Consider the following 15,077-nt stretch of genomic DNA (forward strand, 5'->3'; position numbering starts at 1 on the left):
CCTTTTTCACCTTTTGGCTGCAGCATCCCAAAAATTGGCTCAGCACGTCTAGATGACGCTGAGATAAACGGTGTACAGTTTCGTAATATCTGCACTGCTACAATATGTTGTATTGGGGTTCCGTAGGTAAAAAAAAAACTTACTGTAGTTTGTTGTCAGTCTGTCAGTACGCGTGGAGGTATTAAGTTAAAATTAATATCAAATACCCAGTTTTGGTCCTTGGAGCACATTAAAAAATAAGTTCCTAGTTCAACGTTATCTAAAGACAAGAGCGTTAAATTAAAAGAAAGAATTGAAAACTTTAAGCATATATAATGTTAAAAAAAAAAAAAAAATAATTTAAAAACGGGACTCACAACAGCCAGCATAATGAACTTTAACTTATAACACTTGGTGAGCAAATCGCTCTCCTATTTGACCTAAGATCTAAAAAGAATAAAGAAAATTTTAAAATGACATTCTTTCTATTTTGAAATATTTTCTATATGCTGTTATAAAACAACGTCGAAAACTACAATTATTGTTTTTTTCAGTTAATTTTTCATTCTCCCGAATAGGCCTAAAATCCACCACCGCGTCTACAATTAAAAACTGCCAATACTACCTCAAAAATAAAAAGATGATTACCTATTCTATTTCCCTAAGCAGGAAACCCCCGAACCCCCGAACGGAACCCCCATCAGTCAGGCTGTCATCCGATTATATAATATAAATTGGAAATGATAGGAAGCCGGAGTTACGTGAACTATCTAACTTCGGGCAGACCGCTCGGATAGTTAAATTTCATTCTTAGTAACTCCACTCAAATTAGTCGCTTGTTGCTTGAAAACTAAATTCTTGATTTTGAATGGCAGCCATGAATGTTTGTTGGAATAGATTTGACTAACTTTTATTGTTTTGAATGTTATATAATATTATATATTGAAACTTAAATTTATATACGAGTATACATTTATATTTTTTGGTAACGAGGCAGAGCGCGGTGTTGTGTTCCGCCACTTAACACGCAATGCCTCCATGATTCGGCGGAAAATGAACAACGGAATATCTTAATGGGGACAACAGTCTATCTTATATTAGATTTTCATGATCTCCCTGCAGTTATGTACGGGATACAGCAAGAAGCTAAAAAATATTTAAACCGCGAAAGTTGTGGCTCCCACTCGGGATAATGAACTATTTTCATTTCCTCGCATGTATGGAGTTCTCCATTCTTTTGCCCATAAATTCTGGAGATCCGCATTATTCAATATTGAACTTGGCTCTCGTTTCAAGTTTACATTTTGAGATATGATAATCAATGGATTGAATAGAAAATTATAATTAAAACACAATAATAGCTCAAGTACTAATAAGTACTTATTATTATTTCATTTCTATTAATATTCTATTCGAGAGCCATTTTATTTGTTTTCGAAGCAAGTACCGTAATAATCTTTTATTTAATGTACTACTGTATTATATATTTGTTAACTAATTAACTTTTTATAATATATTGTTAGAAATCAGAAGTGGCTAACAAAATAAAAACACAAATGGTCTATATGTTTCTAAATTATTCGGAAAGAGATTCTTTGTATTATATGAATTATTTGCATTAACAATATTTCATTCGAGCTCCCTTCCATCAAGAGCCAGATTGACATAATTTCCCTGTCCTTATAATCTGTTTAACCTACATGGTTGTGGGTTGATTTTCAGATAAATAAAAAATATGTAAATATAATTGAAGCCAGTCGTGGTGCACGGAAACAATATTTTATAATTTAATTTCTCTCGCTCTTGTAACGAGGCAATCGCAGCGTTAAGTTACGTCAGTGATGAAAAGTGGGCATGGGAGTGTCTTGACGGGAACGGAGTTTTTTAACATTAAGTTCTCAGCTTCCCCTTGCCTACCTTTCTGAGTGAGGGATACAGCGAAGAAATGAAAATAGCAAATATTTCATTTACTCGGGTGAGAATGGAACCCACAACCTGTAACGTTTACAATTGCTAACTTGTCCCTCTGCTCAAAGACTTTCCTTATAACTTATTCAAAAATTAATATAAAAAACACAAACGCCTCCCACTTATACCACGAAGAAGTAGACATCAAGGCTACCATTAAACCTAAGAAGAACTATCACGAATGTCATTCTAACATAGTAACCTATATTTTCTATTCAATAAACCCACCCAAAAGCCACCAAACTCGCAAACCATCCAAGCAAGAAAGCACCACCAGCACTTGTTAACAGAAGATCACAAATCGTTTCACGTACACGGCTTTTGGCCGAAACCCAGGATTTTACAACGCCTAAGTTATTTACTATCTAAACCTAGCCAATTTCTAACTGACCATTAATAAACATAAAATCCACAGATAAGATTCCCGCAACGCCGTGACTCCGGTATCTATGAGTGCCAAGTTGGTACCACACCGCCTATCGGACATCGGATGTATCTATCAGTTGTTGGTAAGTGATGTATGGGTTTGGGTTATCTAGGTTTTAGTGGATTGGATGCATGTATGATAGCTGTAGGTTCAATGTTAGTTTAAAAAATTATGATTTTTTCTGATCTGTTGACAAATACGAATAATTTACCTTTGATGTTCCCAATGTCCCCAAATGGGGGCGCCATTGTAAACCTACTCTCTACCTTCTTTTCTGTCCTTTCTTTTTGTAAATAATACTGAACTTTTCCGCTAAAATTATATTTTACTTATTATATATCATTTGTTAGAAAACTAGTCAATGTAAAGAAAACATATAACAATAAAATTTATTCACTTTGGCAGCTTCCGAAAATATACTACAAAATTACTATTTAGTATTCGTTTTTCCTTTTGGGCTAATAATACGTCAGTATGCTCTAACCATTAAATATCACAGCAGAAATAAAAAAACAGAAGTACTAAAAAAACTTTTTAGGTGTCCTCATTTGGGCACGGTTGTCGTATTATACACGATAAGCCACAAACCATTCAAACAGTCCAACATTTCGGCGATAACATCATTATTTATCACTTTAAGTACACCAATTGTTACCCCAATTATAGCTACTTACAAAGCAATTCCTTTAGGTTAAGCATTCAATTGATTTAACTTTCGACTTTCTACCTGATTTTGGGGAACTAATTTATTTGTTCTTACGTTTTATCCCCGAATCCTAAATGAATGGGAACCCTTTCATGATAGCTCCAATGAAAGGATTATTATAAGTGACTTACTTTTGCTGGCTTAAGAGATAAAGGATATTTCATATTTTATTTTGAATAGGCAGTATTATAATGTATTTATATTAATGTTTAATTGTATATTATTTATCTTTGAAATATATCCCTATAGTATAGTAAGACCTAGTGCTAAGATACTCCGTTCTCCACTTTCCATAAAATTTCCGAGACGTTGGATGAGAGATATGGAATTTAATGTCAGCCTTAGCTTTAATACTAGAAAATGAAAGTCGTTTAAATTATTATTAATTGTTATGAATTATTTCATTCTAGTTGAAAGACAAAACGGTTTTAGTTCTACTATTTAACACCGAAAATTCAAATTCTTGTGGAAAGCAGAGAATGAAGTTGCTTAGTCCTAGAACCATTGCCTTTTTTCTCATAAAGCTTGAACCTGAAAAAGAAAATATTTTTTAAAAAATATATAAAAAAAGAACAGAACTAATGAAAATTACTCGCGCATTTACATACTTTATAGGAATAACCCATATCGAGATATTATTTTAACAGTTATTGAGACCGGTAGGATAATAAAATTGTTTTTAATTAAAAATTGCATTCCCAAAGAAATATCGTGATTAAAATTTCCATTTCAGCCGCGTTAATGAATTGAATTTCATCTGGTTTTTAAATTACTTCAATACGAAGTTCGTTTTGCGATTATCTATTTCCCAATTCGAAATATTATTGTAGCTTTTTTTGATAATGTGATTAAAATGATCAGTATAGGTTTTTTTAGCTTAATGCCCACATGTAGCAGGGTAGGCCAAGGGAACATGGGAACCTAGTGTTAATATTCTCCTGTTCCTCATTTCCCCCGAATTCTCGAGGCATTATATGTCGAGTGGTGGGACTCAATGCCGTGCTTTGCTCGCTACTAGAGCGAGAAAATCAAAATAGTAAATAGTTCGTTCCCCTGAGTGGGGTCGAACTCGCGACCGTCGCGTTACATATTAAATTATTAGCGTTATATATTTCTAAAAAAAGCTAACATTAACTTAAAAATACGGTTATTACAAATTTGGAATGGTATAATTAAGATGAATGCTATTACATAAGCACTTTGCTACAGATGGCGCTTAAGTATGCTTAATTGTAATAATTTTGGCTTAAAATTAACTGAAAATAAATGTAATGGCAACGTACGAGAAAATGGGAGATGCAATTGTCGTTATGGTAACGAAGTGTCTTAACACTATGTTCCCAGGTTACCTCTGCATTTTAAAGACCATTAAATTTGATAAAAAAAATCTATTTACTAAATTACATATATACGCGTATAATAGTAAAGTAATATAGTTTTACTAAATATACTTATAGGGAATAAATCATAAATATTTGCTTATTTCTTATTTGTGCCCATATTTTAGTGATAAATCTCTCCGTCCTCCTTTCACCAAGACAACAAATTCAGACAACAAATACATCATTATTAACCCTTTCTAGCTGTGTTATTCTCTCTTTTCTCATACTCTCCATTTACCACAGAACCCTTAACAACTATCCTGGGCGGGCCTGAGCTGTTCATCAACATGGGCAGCACCATCAACTTGACATGCGTGGTGCAGCACTCGCCGGAACCACCACCTGCTATACGCTGGACTCATAATGAAGAGGTAAGGGTTATTGAAAATATTTTGTACCTCCTATGTACGGTTAGAGACATATATTTTCTCAAAAGATTTTATCACTTACAGAAAAAAATACAAAATATTAGGTAATAAAGTAATATCAAATAGGCGTATAAATAGATATCTAGTGTTAAGACACTCTGTTCCCATTGAAATACCTTCGTTTTCCACTTCCTGCAGAAAATAAAATAAATAAAACATCTTAGCGTAGGAATAGAACACTTTGATTCAATTTAGTTAATTTTAGATAATTTAAATTCATTTGAGCTTTTGTTTTGTATAATATTATCAACAGATAATTTGAAAGGGACTGTATTTCATTAAATCTACAATATGCCGTAGTATATCTGGTATAAACATCTCCTGTCGCTGGAACAGACGATATGATTCCTTTGTACGATAGCATACATAAGGGTAGACAAAGGTTTATTTACATCGAACATACAGAAAAAGATTTTTGAGTTAAAATTTAAAAGAAAACAAATAAAAAATTACCAATGTCAAAAGTAAAAGTGCCAAAATGCGACCAGACCAGCACAGGGGCACTGAGTGTTGAGTGGCACAATTCAACGCCGCGTTTTACCTCGACACTAGATCGAAGAAATGGAAATATAAATTTAAATAAATATATCATCTCCCCGAGTGAGGATCGAACCCACAACCTGTCGCGTTTACAGACACACGCCAGTTGCCCCTGCGCCACGACTGGCCTTAAACTGAAATAATTGAATAATACATTTCACGTTGCTTCACGCTGTATCCCGCACACAGCAAGGTAGACAGAGGGAACTTAGTTCCCCACTTTCCGCCGAATTTTGCATACATTTAATACAAATATTTATATAATCAATTGAATAATTATACAATTTTGTTTTATAAAATAAATAGCTTGAATATATTTAACATAGTATATTGAACAAATACATCACGTACATAATATATTTAAATTGAAGCAGGCTATGAGAGCATATTATGATAATACAGCCCTGGGAGTTGTGTGCCACTTACGTAACCTTGTAACCCTGGTATCGCCAAGAGAACATCATTATAAAATTCATGTATTTATTGATACAGCATGATGGATTTAAAAGGGTGGAACTGTACTGTATTCCCAAGATGGTAGGAACGGGGTGCCTATAAGCGAGAAGCTTAAAAAAATGACGAAAATGTTTTGAAAACCTGATGTTTTGTACACTTTGCTACTGCAAAGTACGGGCTACTGCCCGTGGTTACATGTAGACACAGTCTGCTGCTAAACCAGGTTAAAAAAAACATAATTTGTAATTATTAAAAAAAACCGAATGGAATTTGAATCCCAGCTACGAAGATATTTATTATTACGACAGTATCATTACAATTATTATTAAGACAATACAAAGTATAATATAAAATAAATATAGCATTCTCAACAGTTTTAAAATTATATACAAGTTATTTTATACTAGAGAAAATAAACCAAAAATCCTTTAAATGTCCATAAAATGTTTGAAAACATAATTTTGCTTCTATATAATTTGGTGTCTCTAGTGCGTTCTATCACGCCGTCATGGACACATAATATATGGAACTTTCAAGCAAAATATTAGATGCTCTCACAAAATAGAAATTTCATAAACCATTATTCCCAAGTTTGTGAGTTGCAATGCACAGGTTGAATTCTTTAAAGAATCAAGGAGCATCGCATTATGCAACGCCTACATGCATTAAGAAAATTCCAACTCAAGTTAAGGAGATTTATCAAATGGACCACATGTGCAAATTTACATCGCATAAACCATACATCTGTTAGGTAAGAACTAAGAATTACGCAATCAAGGATGCTGAACATTTGGCGTACACCGTCTAAGAAAGTTCCTTTGGATTTATTCAGAAACTCGCGGCTTATTTGACTCCCTGCCAGAATGAGTTGCAATCGAGCTGCCAGAAAATAGAATAAAGCCCGAATACATTGTTAGTTGAAATTCAGACTTGCCCCAATATATTGACATGTCTTGAAGGCAACACAGATCTTGGGATTTGTTTGTGACATCTGTCAATATTATGTCGTGGTATCCTCCAGGCTACTGCTGATAAAATTTAGTCGAAAACGATTACGAATTTCTTAGATGACATTCTGAGATTTAGGTTGTAGTTGAAAGTTGATTGATTTTTTAATAGAATCTTGATATATTATTGGAGTTTTCGCTTATTTTTCTTTATTTCTGGATATTTGGAGAACTTGTATTATTTTTTAAATAATTATCTTAAACATATAAAAGTAATTTGTTAAAAATGAAGCAAAAAATCTTAACTGAAGCGTAATTTAAATGAAAGTAAACGAGGATATAAAAGCGCTATTTGCATCGTTCCCTGTTTCGATATCAAAAAATACTCAACAACAGATTTTGTGCTTATCCGAAAGTCTTGTGTAAAACTAATCTTTGTATATACATGGGAGGAAATTGGAAAAAAACACAACGCCTGTAACTGACAGGAAGAAAAATTCGGTTCGGTCATTTTCATATATTAATTAATAGTTGCTGGAGATTTCGGAAGCTCGAAAATGTTTAATATTTCTTTTTACTTTGAGCTCACTTTTATCTTTACACACTTTTTAATTTTAATTTTTACTTCCTTCTGTATAAAAATAACCAAATTAATTTATTTTCAAAGGAAATCAACTACGATTCTCCTCGAGGTGGAGTGTCGGTGATAACGGAAAAAGGGGAGATGACGACCTCTCATCTCCTCGTCCAGAAAGCTCGGACACCAGACTCTGGTCACTACACTTGTGCACCAGCCAACGCTAACCCAAGATCTGTTCTCGTCCATGTTTTAAGTGGTAAGTCTTTTTAACTGGAGCATAAAACAGAAGTGGTTAGTCTTCTTTTTTTTATGCTTTAGTTTATAAAAAATGATACCTTTACTTATTTTCGTGAAACATTTATGTTACATATAAACATTTTTAAAGTTAATAATTTCTTTTTAATAAGACCTTATTATATGACAATATATCTTTATAACAAATAAAGACATATTTTTTATTAATATTATTTAAATTTCTACTATATACATTATTATTATTATTTAATCCAAACCTACTTAATATCGTCTAGCCTATCGCCTTGACATATTGATCTCAATATGAACAATACGTCTGTATTATCAAATTACTTAGCCGAGCCTTTGAAAGATATCAGAGATAATTGAAAACATAAATAGCCATAACGCTCTTTACGAATGGTGTCCTGTTGTTATCACTGGATGATATCCAAGAGTCACAGAGAATGGTCCAAAAATGTTGCCAAATTTGTATCTTGAAATACACACTCATAAAAATAATTTATTCAGGGTTTTATATCGCAAGGCTGATATTGCTAGCTTTAATCAAGTCCTCATCTTATGTTGGGCTTCTTTGTAAATGAAGTACGAATTTGAGGATCTAGTCGTTTTTGTTATCTTCATGAATAAGAAAGAAATTGATGCTAAGATTGTCATTTTTGAGGCAAGTCTTGTTGGATGTCTTTCAACGTAACTTTAATCTCTAGTACGAATCAAACTCAAAACTATCCAGTCAAAAGCCAGATATTGCTGAACTGTACAATATTGGTGCAGATTGCACCAATATTGTACAGTTTAATAATTATGCGTCTTGGAGACTTATTTGTAATTTTCTCCAGCAGCTTAAATTAAAATTGTAAAATATTCTCATTTTCAACTTAATATGCTGCTGATGAAAGATTTTTTTAAGACATTTTTAATTTCCTCCGAACTATTGGCTAGGGATTTTAAGAGAGCAGTTTAAATTAATAGGGTTTTAAACTTACCGTACGTCTAAAGGAGCTTAGGCTAAGAACCTTTAAATATGCATACATTTTACGTTATTAAATTTTTCTCTTAGTTCACCATGTGGATGTAATTACTTTGCAGACTTTTCTTCTGAATGAAATATTTATTGAATTGGTTTAATAGTTTTAAATTAATTATTATTTAGGTTTTTAGAATGTAACAATCGTAATTTATTTAGCTTTTTTATTTTACCACTAAATATTGAAAATATATAAATAAAAAAAATATAAACTTTTCTAGCTTCACATTGTATCTCGCTTTTAGCAGGATAAATAGAGGGGTTCACTAGTGTTGAAACACGAGAGAAGGAAAATAATTTATTCTCAACCATCACGTTTAGGTCACGAGCTATGAGGCTGCACCACGATATATGATAAAATAAAAAAACCATAAATCTTGAAACTGTCATTTATTTAATTTAAATTTAACAGACTTTATCAGCCATTAATTAATTATTTCTTACTAACAGGTGAACATCCAGCGGCAATGCAGCACGGAGGCCAACTTCGTCTCCAATACCCACTCTCCGCTGCTCTCCTCAGCGTCATCGTCACTCTGATGGGGTGCTAGTACTATACCAAGATATTATATTGAAACACGCCAGTATGGGTTTACACGTTGTTTTATATGTTTAAAGTATAGAGTAATCATATTTTGATAAATTGGCTTAGTTTGATCTTGATTGATTGAATGGTTTGTAATTAATTTTGTTTGAGAGTTGTATTTTTTGTAATCTTCGCATATTTGTTTGGTAACCGAGTCAAAATGGAAGTTCTATTAAAAATTTTGGACAATTTTTGATTATTACGTTAATTTTTCACGTGTAGAATAAATAATAAACTCAATGCCATGCTTTCTCCACTTGAGGAGAGAAATGAAAATAATTTAAATACAATCATTCCACCGACTGGGAATCTAACCCATGACCGTCGCGTTAACAGCTCGTACATCTAGACACTGCTAAACTACCACGGTTCAAACAAAAATTTCTTTAAGTAAATATATACCTACTTTTTCCTGAGTGGAAATCGAACTCACAACCATCATGCTTTTAGCCTGACAATTGTTTCTTAATGGCAGTCATACTGGTTTCATCAGAAAAATAAAAGAACATCGATCAATAATAAACGTAAAGATAAGAAATTCAACATTCTAATTCAAATTTAAGTACTAGTGATTGAAGTCAAAGTCAGTTTAGATTAAGCTAAGCCAATCCATCTTAAACGAAGATTATCCTTTGTACACGCGATAATAAAATATATATAAATTTAAAAATTGTATACATAGTATACAGAATGGTTAATATTTGGCAGAATGTTGCTATCAATGGGGGTTTGAGTTCGAATTCAGCTATGTAAACAACATTTCATGTGATTTTTAAATTAATCTTGTATTTGTTTAACCAAGTTTTAAATTAAGGAATATTAATTATATAAGAAAAATGTAAGAGTGCATTTTTTGTAACAAAAGCTACGATTTAAAATGTGATCATTGAAATAGAATAATGAGAATAGTACCTAGTCATTAATTCGTTAATTGTAAATTAATGACAAATCATTAAGAACCATGTGTATATATTTGCGACATTAATACGTAAATTAGTTTTTTTTTTAATATAATATGAACCAAGTAAAGTGTTTAAGTGTTTTCACATATTTGTTTTTACTTTAGATTATAATATTTGTTTTTCTTTACACATCTGTTACGTATGTTTGTGTATAGCGCAAAGGCAACCAGGTAACCTATTGGTAATACATCCATTCCCAACTTTCTACAGAACTCTGGAAGCGCTGCCTGTTGACTGGCGGTCCTCAACGCCACTCTTTTGCCTCGTTACCAGGGCGAAGAAATGAAAATATTAAATATTTAAGAATTTCCTCGAGGAGGAAATGAACACACAGCCGACACGCTTATATTCAGAAACTAAGGATTTAATATGTTTAAAGAAAATATATACGCAACATTTAATTATTTAAAACAACATGAAAACGTTATAATTATTTCTTTGATGCCTGCCTATCTTCTAAGAAATCATTTATTATATAAAATGGCCGTAAGATAAATATTCATTTTAAATATTTTTTGCTTTGAAAATATCTTTATTCTTATAAAATCTCAATCACTTTCTTGAAAAAATGTATGCCTTTTACAATTTGTACTGAGGCCTTCGTGGCACAGTGTCTAACTGTAAGCGTGTCGTCTGTGGGTTCAGTTCCCACTCGAGGAAATGAAAAATTTAATATTTTATTTTTTGCGCTATGGTATCGAGGCAAAGGACGGGGTTGAGTCAATGCTCAACACGAAATGCTTACGGAATTCTGCGGATCGTGGGTAGCGGAGAGTTTTAACACTAGGCTCCCTCTGCCGACCCTGTTACATGCGGGATATAGCGTGAATCTAAAAATAAAAAAAATAAGTAACTAAAATGATGACGTACTATCGTGCCATTAAAGCATGATGGGAATATAAAATTATGTCATAGACAGGTCCCTGATGTAATTACGTTAATGCAGAAAATTTAAGCTTGCACATGATAAACTTGGACGGAAAAGCTAAATTATGTTTGTATAATATTTTAAACATATATAAATATTTTACGTATATTAACGATGTAATAGCACAGTTTGGTTAGGCGATGGTAGGAGGTTTGATTCTACACTTGAAAAACATGGCGTATATTTGCAATAACTTCCTCTTTTCTTTTTATTACGTTATCTTTTTAAGCTTTGGAACGAAATATTTGCCGTAAATAAGAAAGTGAAAGTTTTGTTTTTTTGAATTTACTAAAGTCTTCATTGAAAAAAAGAAATTATTGTATTTGTTCTAATATATTTTATGAATTACGGGAAAAACAATTTATTACTAATCAAATAATTAGACATAATTACATATATGTTATAATCCAATTATATAAAAATAATACACGAACGACTACGTCGCCTAGAGCAGTCCCTACTTGACATCCTGATATTACATTCGTAAGCCCAATTACAGAATTATTGAATAAATGACATTGGTATAAACATGAAAATATATACATGACTAAACTGTTATATTTTCTAAGGTTAAATTGTCCAAAATCTACATTAATATTATAATTGGAATAGTTAGTTTGGCTAAACACGCTAAGCTCAGGAACTACTCGGTTCAAATTGAAAAAATATTTTTGTTATGTTAGATAGTCCACTTATAGAGAAGGAATTACGTCGATTTATTTAAACTCATAAGTTTATTTAATACTTTTAAAGTTTATTTATTTGAAGTAAAATAAAAGTAAAATTTGTATTTATTAAAAAGTAAAGGATGAAAATATTATTTATAGTCCGAGAAGCAACAACAAAAAAACGTTGGGTCTCCTTTGACAAATCGACAGCTTAACTATTTTAAACTGTTCTTAACTGTTTTACCACGCAAGCGAAATCGCACGTAAAAGTTAGTAATTAATATTTTTGTCGTCATTTTAGAATTTATTTACATTTTATGTTACAGTATGATAGCATATTTAAATGTATATATGGACGTAGTTCGTTTCATAATTGAATCGACAGATTGATTAAATTGTTACGTATAACAGTTTATTTCATAAAATTTAATGATTTTGTTCAATACAATATATATTTTGTTGAACTAAACTAAAACATATTATATATATATTTTTTATATGATTATATTTCCCGCACTTATCCCGCACTTAGCAAGTTAGACAAAGGGTACCTAAGAATCTAGTCTTAAGACTTAAGTTAACTTAAGTCCGTTCCGTCTTTCGTTGCCCACTTTTCTGCAAATTATGAAGGCATTGCGTATTGAGTGGCGGGACTCAACATTATGACTTAATAGTTACAAAGGAACTCACTGTATTCCACCAACACGCAATGCATCGAAAAGTTTAGCGGAAAATTTAGAACGAAGTGTCTTAACACTAGCATCCCTCTGCTTACCCTGCTGTATGCGGGATACAGTGTGAAACTAATAAAAAAAATTCATACAAATATATATATATATACTTATTACCACTTGACCATCGAGCAAAGCTGTACTTAAAAGGTAGTCTTACATAATCTCTTCAATATATTTCCAGTACCTTTTTCACGAGCTCAGCCAAATTGCTTAGCCGAAGTCCATTTGGGATTAAGATACTTGAAAATCACCAAAATTGACACGGTCTTTTAGTCAAATTGTAAGGGTTAGTGAATGGCGAACTTTTTTGGATGGATGAACCGACGCCTACATTTTGTATATATTATTCTTTGAGGGTATTTCGAGAAACGTTTTAGCACTCTGTTAAAGTTATTCGACCATTCGTAATGTGTTGGTAATAGACAGTGAATATATACATATATAGATATGAACTAGTTCTACTTTTTTGTTACAACCGTCTGGATGTGAAGAGAAATGAAATGAAGTTATATTCTTTGTAGAATAGAAAAGAGAAGTTTAATAACGTCTGATGGTATATGTGAAAGTTGTGGCATTGGAGTTCCACTTAACACGCAATATCACCCTAAAATGGAGAACGGAGTATCTTAGCACTATATTCTGTCGGTCCCTTAATATTGATGTATAAGAAGAACAAAATTTTATTGAACAAAAAAAAAGGTCCTGTAATTTTTTTCTAATAATATAAACAAATTGTAACAAGCATGTAAGAATTTGGACGTAGCTTGATGAGAACGTATGGTCCGAACGCTTGGACGGTTTCCAAAAATCATGACTTCGAGTCCCGTTACAATCAAACTTTTATACGTTTCCTAAATAATATATTATTCTACCCTCAGTATAGAATAATAATTTAAAAATATTTAAAAGAAAATTATGTTGTTACATAAATTTTAACCATGTCAGCTTCATATATTCAAAAATCATTTTTATATTTAAAAAGTAAGTAACGTATAAAACGATGTCACGAGCAACTTTACCTTCATTAAAAAAGCTAAGAGCAAAGCTATACTATATTTATTCATATATAAATATACATGTATATTTGTAATCATTTTATAATTATTGATTTTTTTATATGTAATTAATTTATTTTCTAGGTTAAGGTCGTACAGGTACATTTATCATAGTATATTATTTGAGGTGGTTTCTTTTATTTTAGCTTCACGCTGTATCCTGCACATAGATAGACGAAACCTAAGTACTCAATGTTAAAACTCCTGATTTTCCACAATCCACGGAATTCTGGAGGTATTGAGTGTTAAATAGCGGCATTCAATGCTACGCTTTGCCTCGTTACTACAGCAAAATCCAAATATAAATATTTCATTTCCTCAAGTAGGAATTGAACCTACAACTTATTGCGTTTACATTCGTCACGACTGGCCTCAATTACTTATGTTAATTTATTTAGACATGTCTTTGAAATTTAAGTAACTAAAAACCGTTTAAAAAAGATAGCATTATATACTTGTCACTTTAAAGGACCTCGTATTTTGCAAAATCGTTTTTTTTTTAAATAAAAAATGTATCCATGAGGTTGGTTATTCCGTTAATAAAGAAGACCTATTTTAAAAAATATCGCTAAGCGATATCTTAATGTACTATATAGTTATACACCTAAGAGAATTATAAATTAAATTATAGAAATATATAAAAAAAACAGTTTGTCGATTCAAAATGAAAATTTAGCCGTTAGCTCTTACACTATAAAATGCGGTTTTAAGGTAACCATACAGACATACATAGTTATTATAAGATTTGTAAGTATAGATGAATTTAATATTTGTTTTAATTTTATTCTGAATAAAAATTGTAAATATATAATGTTTAAGATGTTATTTAAGAGAATAAATTTACTGATCGTCTGCATTTTGTTTTATTGTACACCTTTTATTGTTTTCTTTTTATATTAAAAAAATATTCCTCAAAAGTGTGACAAAATAAAACTTTAAATGGAACTTATGGAACTTTTAGATTCTCAGTTAGCACCTTCAGTGAACAGTAACAGCAACAGAACTTTTAGAATTCCGCCACTCAACACGTAATATTTGCAAAAACGAAGCAGTGCATGAGGGACGAAGTGTTTTGTCACTAGGTCCTAGTGCCTATCCTGCTAGGAGGTGACAATGTGAAAACAAAAAAAAAATTACATAATATCTAAATAAGTAACTAAAATTACTATTCAATATTAAATTTCGGATACAATTAAACAGTATCCATATACTTATACCAAATATGAGGGTTTGCGGTGAAAAGTTATCCCGCTCTCGTTACATCAGGGTTTATTATTCAAACTCAACTCTATTAGTTCTGTACTCGGGGGGTCTTTGCTCTAATGACGTGGGCCAAGTTTAGCATATTATGAAATTACTCGTACGGCCAATAGGCGATATTTGTATAGTATGATATGTACTTAATAGTATGATATTGTATACGAGGTGTGTTCAAAAAGTAAGGTGACT

At 31.7% G+C, this 15,077-nt stretch overlaps 1 protein-coding gene across 4 annotated transcripts in view; it reads left to right on the top strand.

The window, feature by feature from the left end:
- LOC146532291 (zwei Ig domain protein zig-8-like) overlaps positions 1-14,480 on the top strand; it is a 226,182-nt gene extending 211,702 nt beyond the window's left edge. For all 4 annotated transcript variants that reach the window (XM_085197251.1, XM_085197252.1, XM_085197249.1 and 1 more), the window contains 4 exons: positions 2,363-2,456; positions 4,706-4,833; positions 7,501-7,669; positions 9,146-14,480. In XM_085197251.1, coding sequence (XP_085053377.1) covers positions 2,363-2,456; positions 4,706-4,833; positions 7,501-7,669; positions 9,146-9,246 — 492 coding nt within the window. In that variant the 3' untranslated portion in view covers positions 9,247-14,480. The remainder of the gene's footprint in view (positions 1-2,362; positions 2,457-4,705; positions 4,834-7,500; positions 7,670-9,145) is intronic.
- Positions 14,481-15,077: the final 597 nt, after the last annotated feature.

The sequence above is a fragment of the Heliconius melpomene genome, chromosome 14 (genome assembly GCF_056956725.1).
Source record: "Heliconius melpomene rosina isolate 202511_hmr_F chromosome 14, ASM5695672v1, whole genome shotgun sequence".
In the NCBI taxonomy this organism is placed as follows: Eukaryota; Metazoa; Arthropoda; class Insecta; order Lepidoptera; family Nymphalidae; genus Heliconius; species Heliconius melpomene.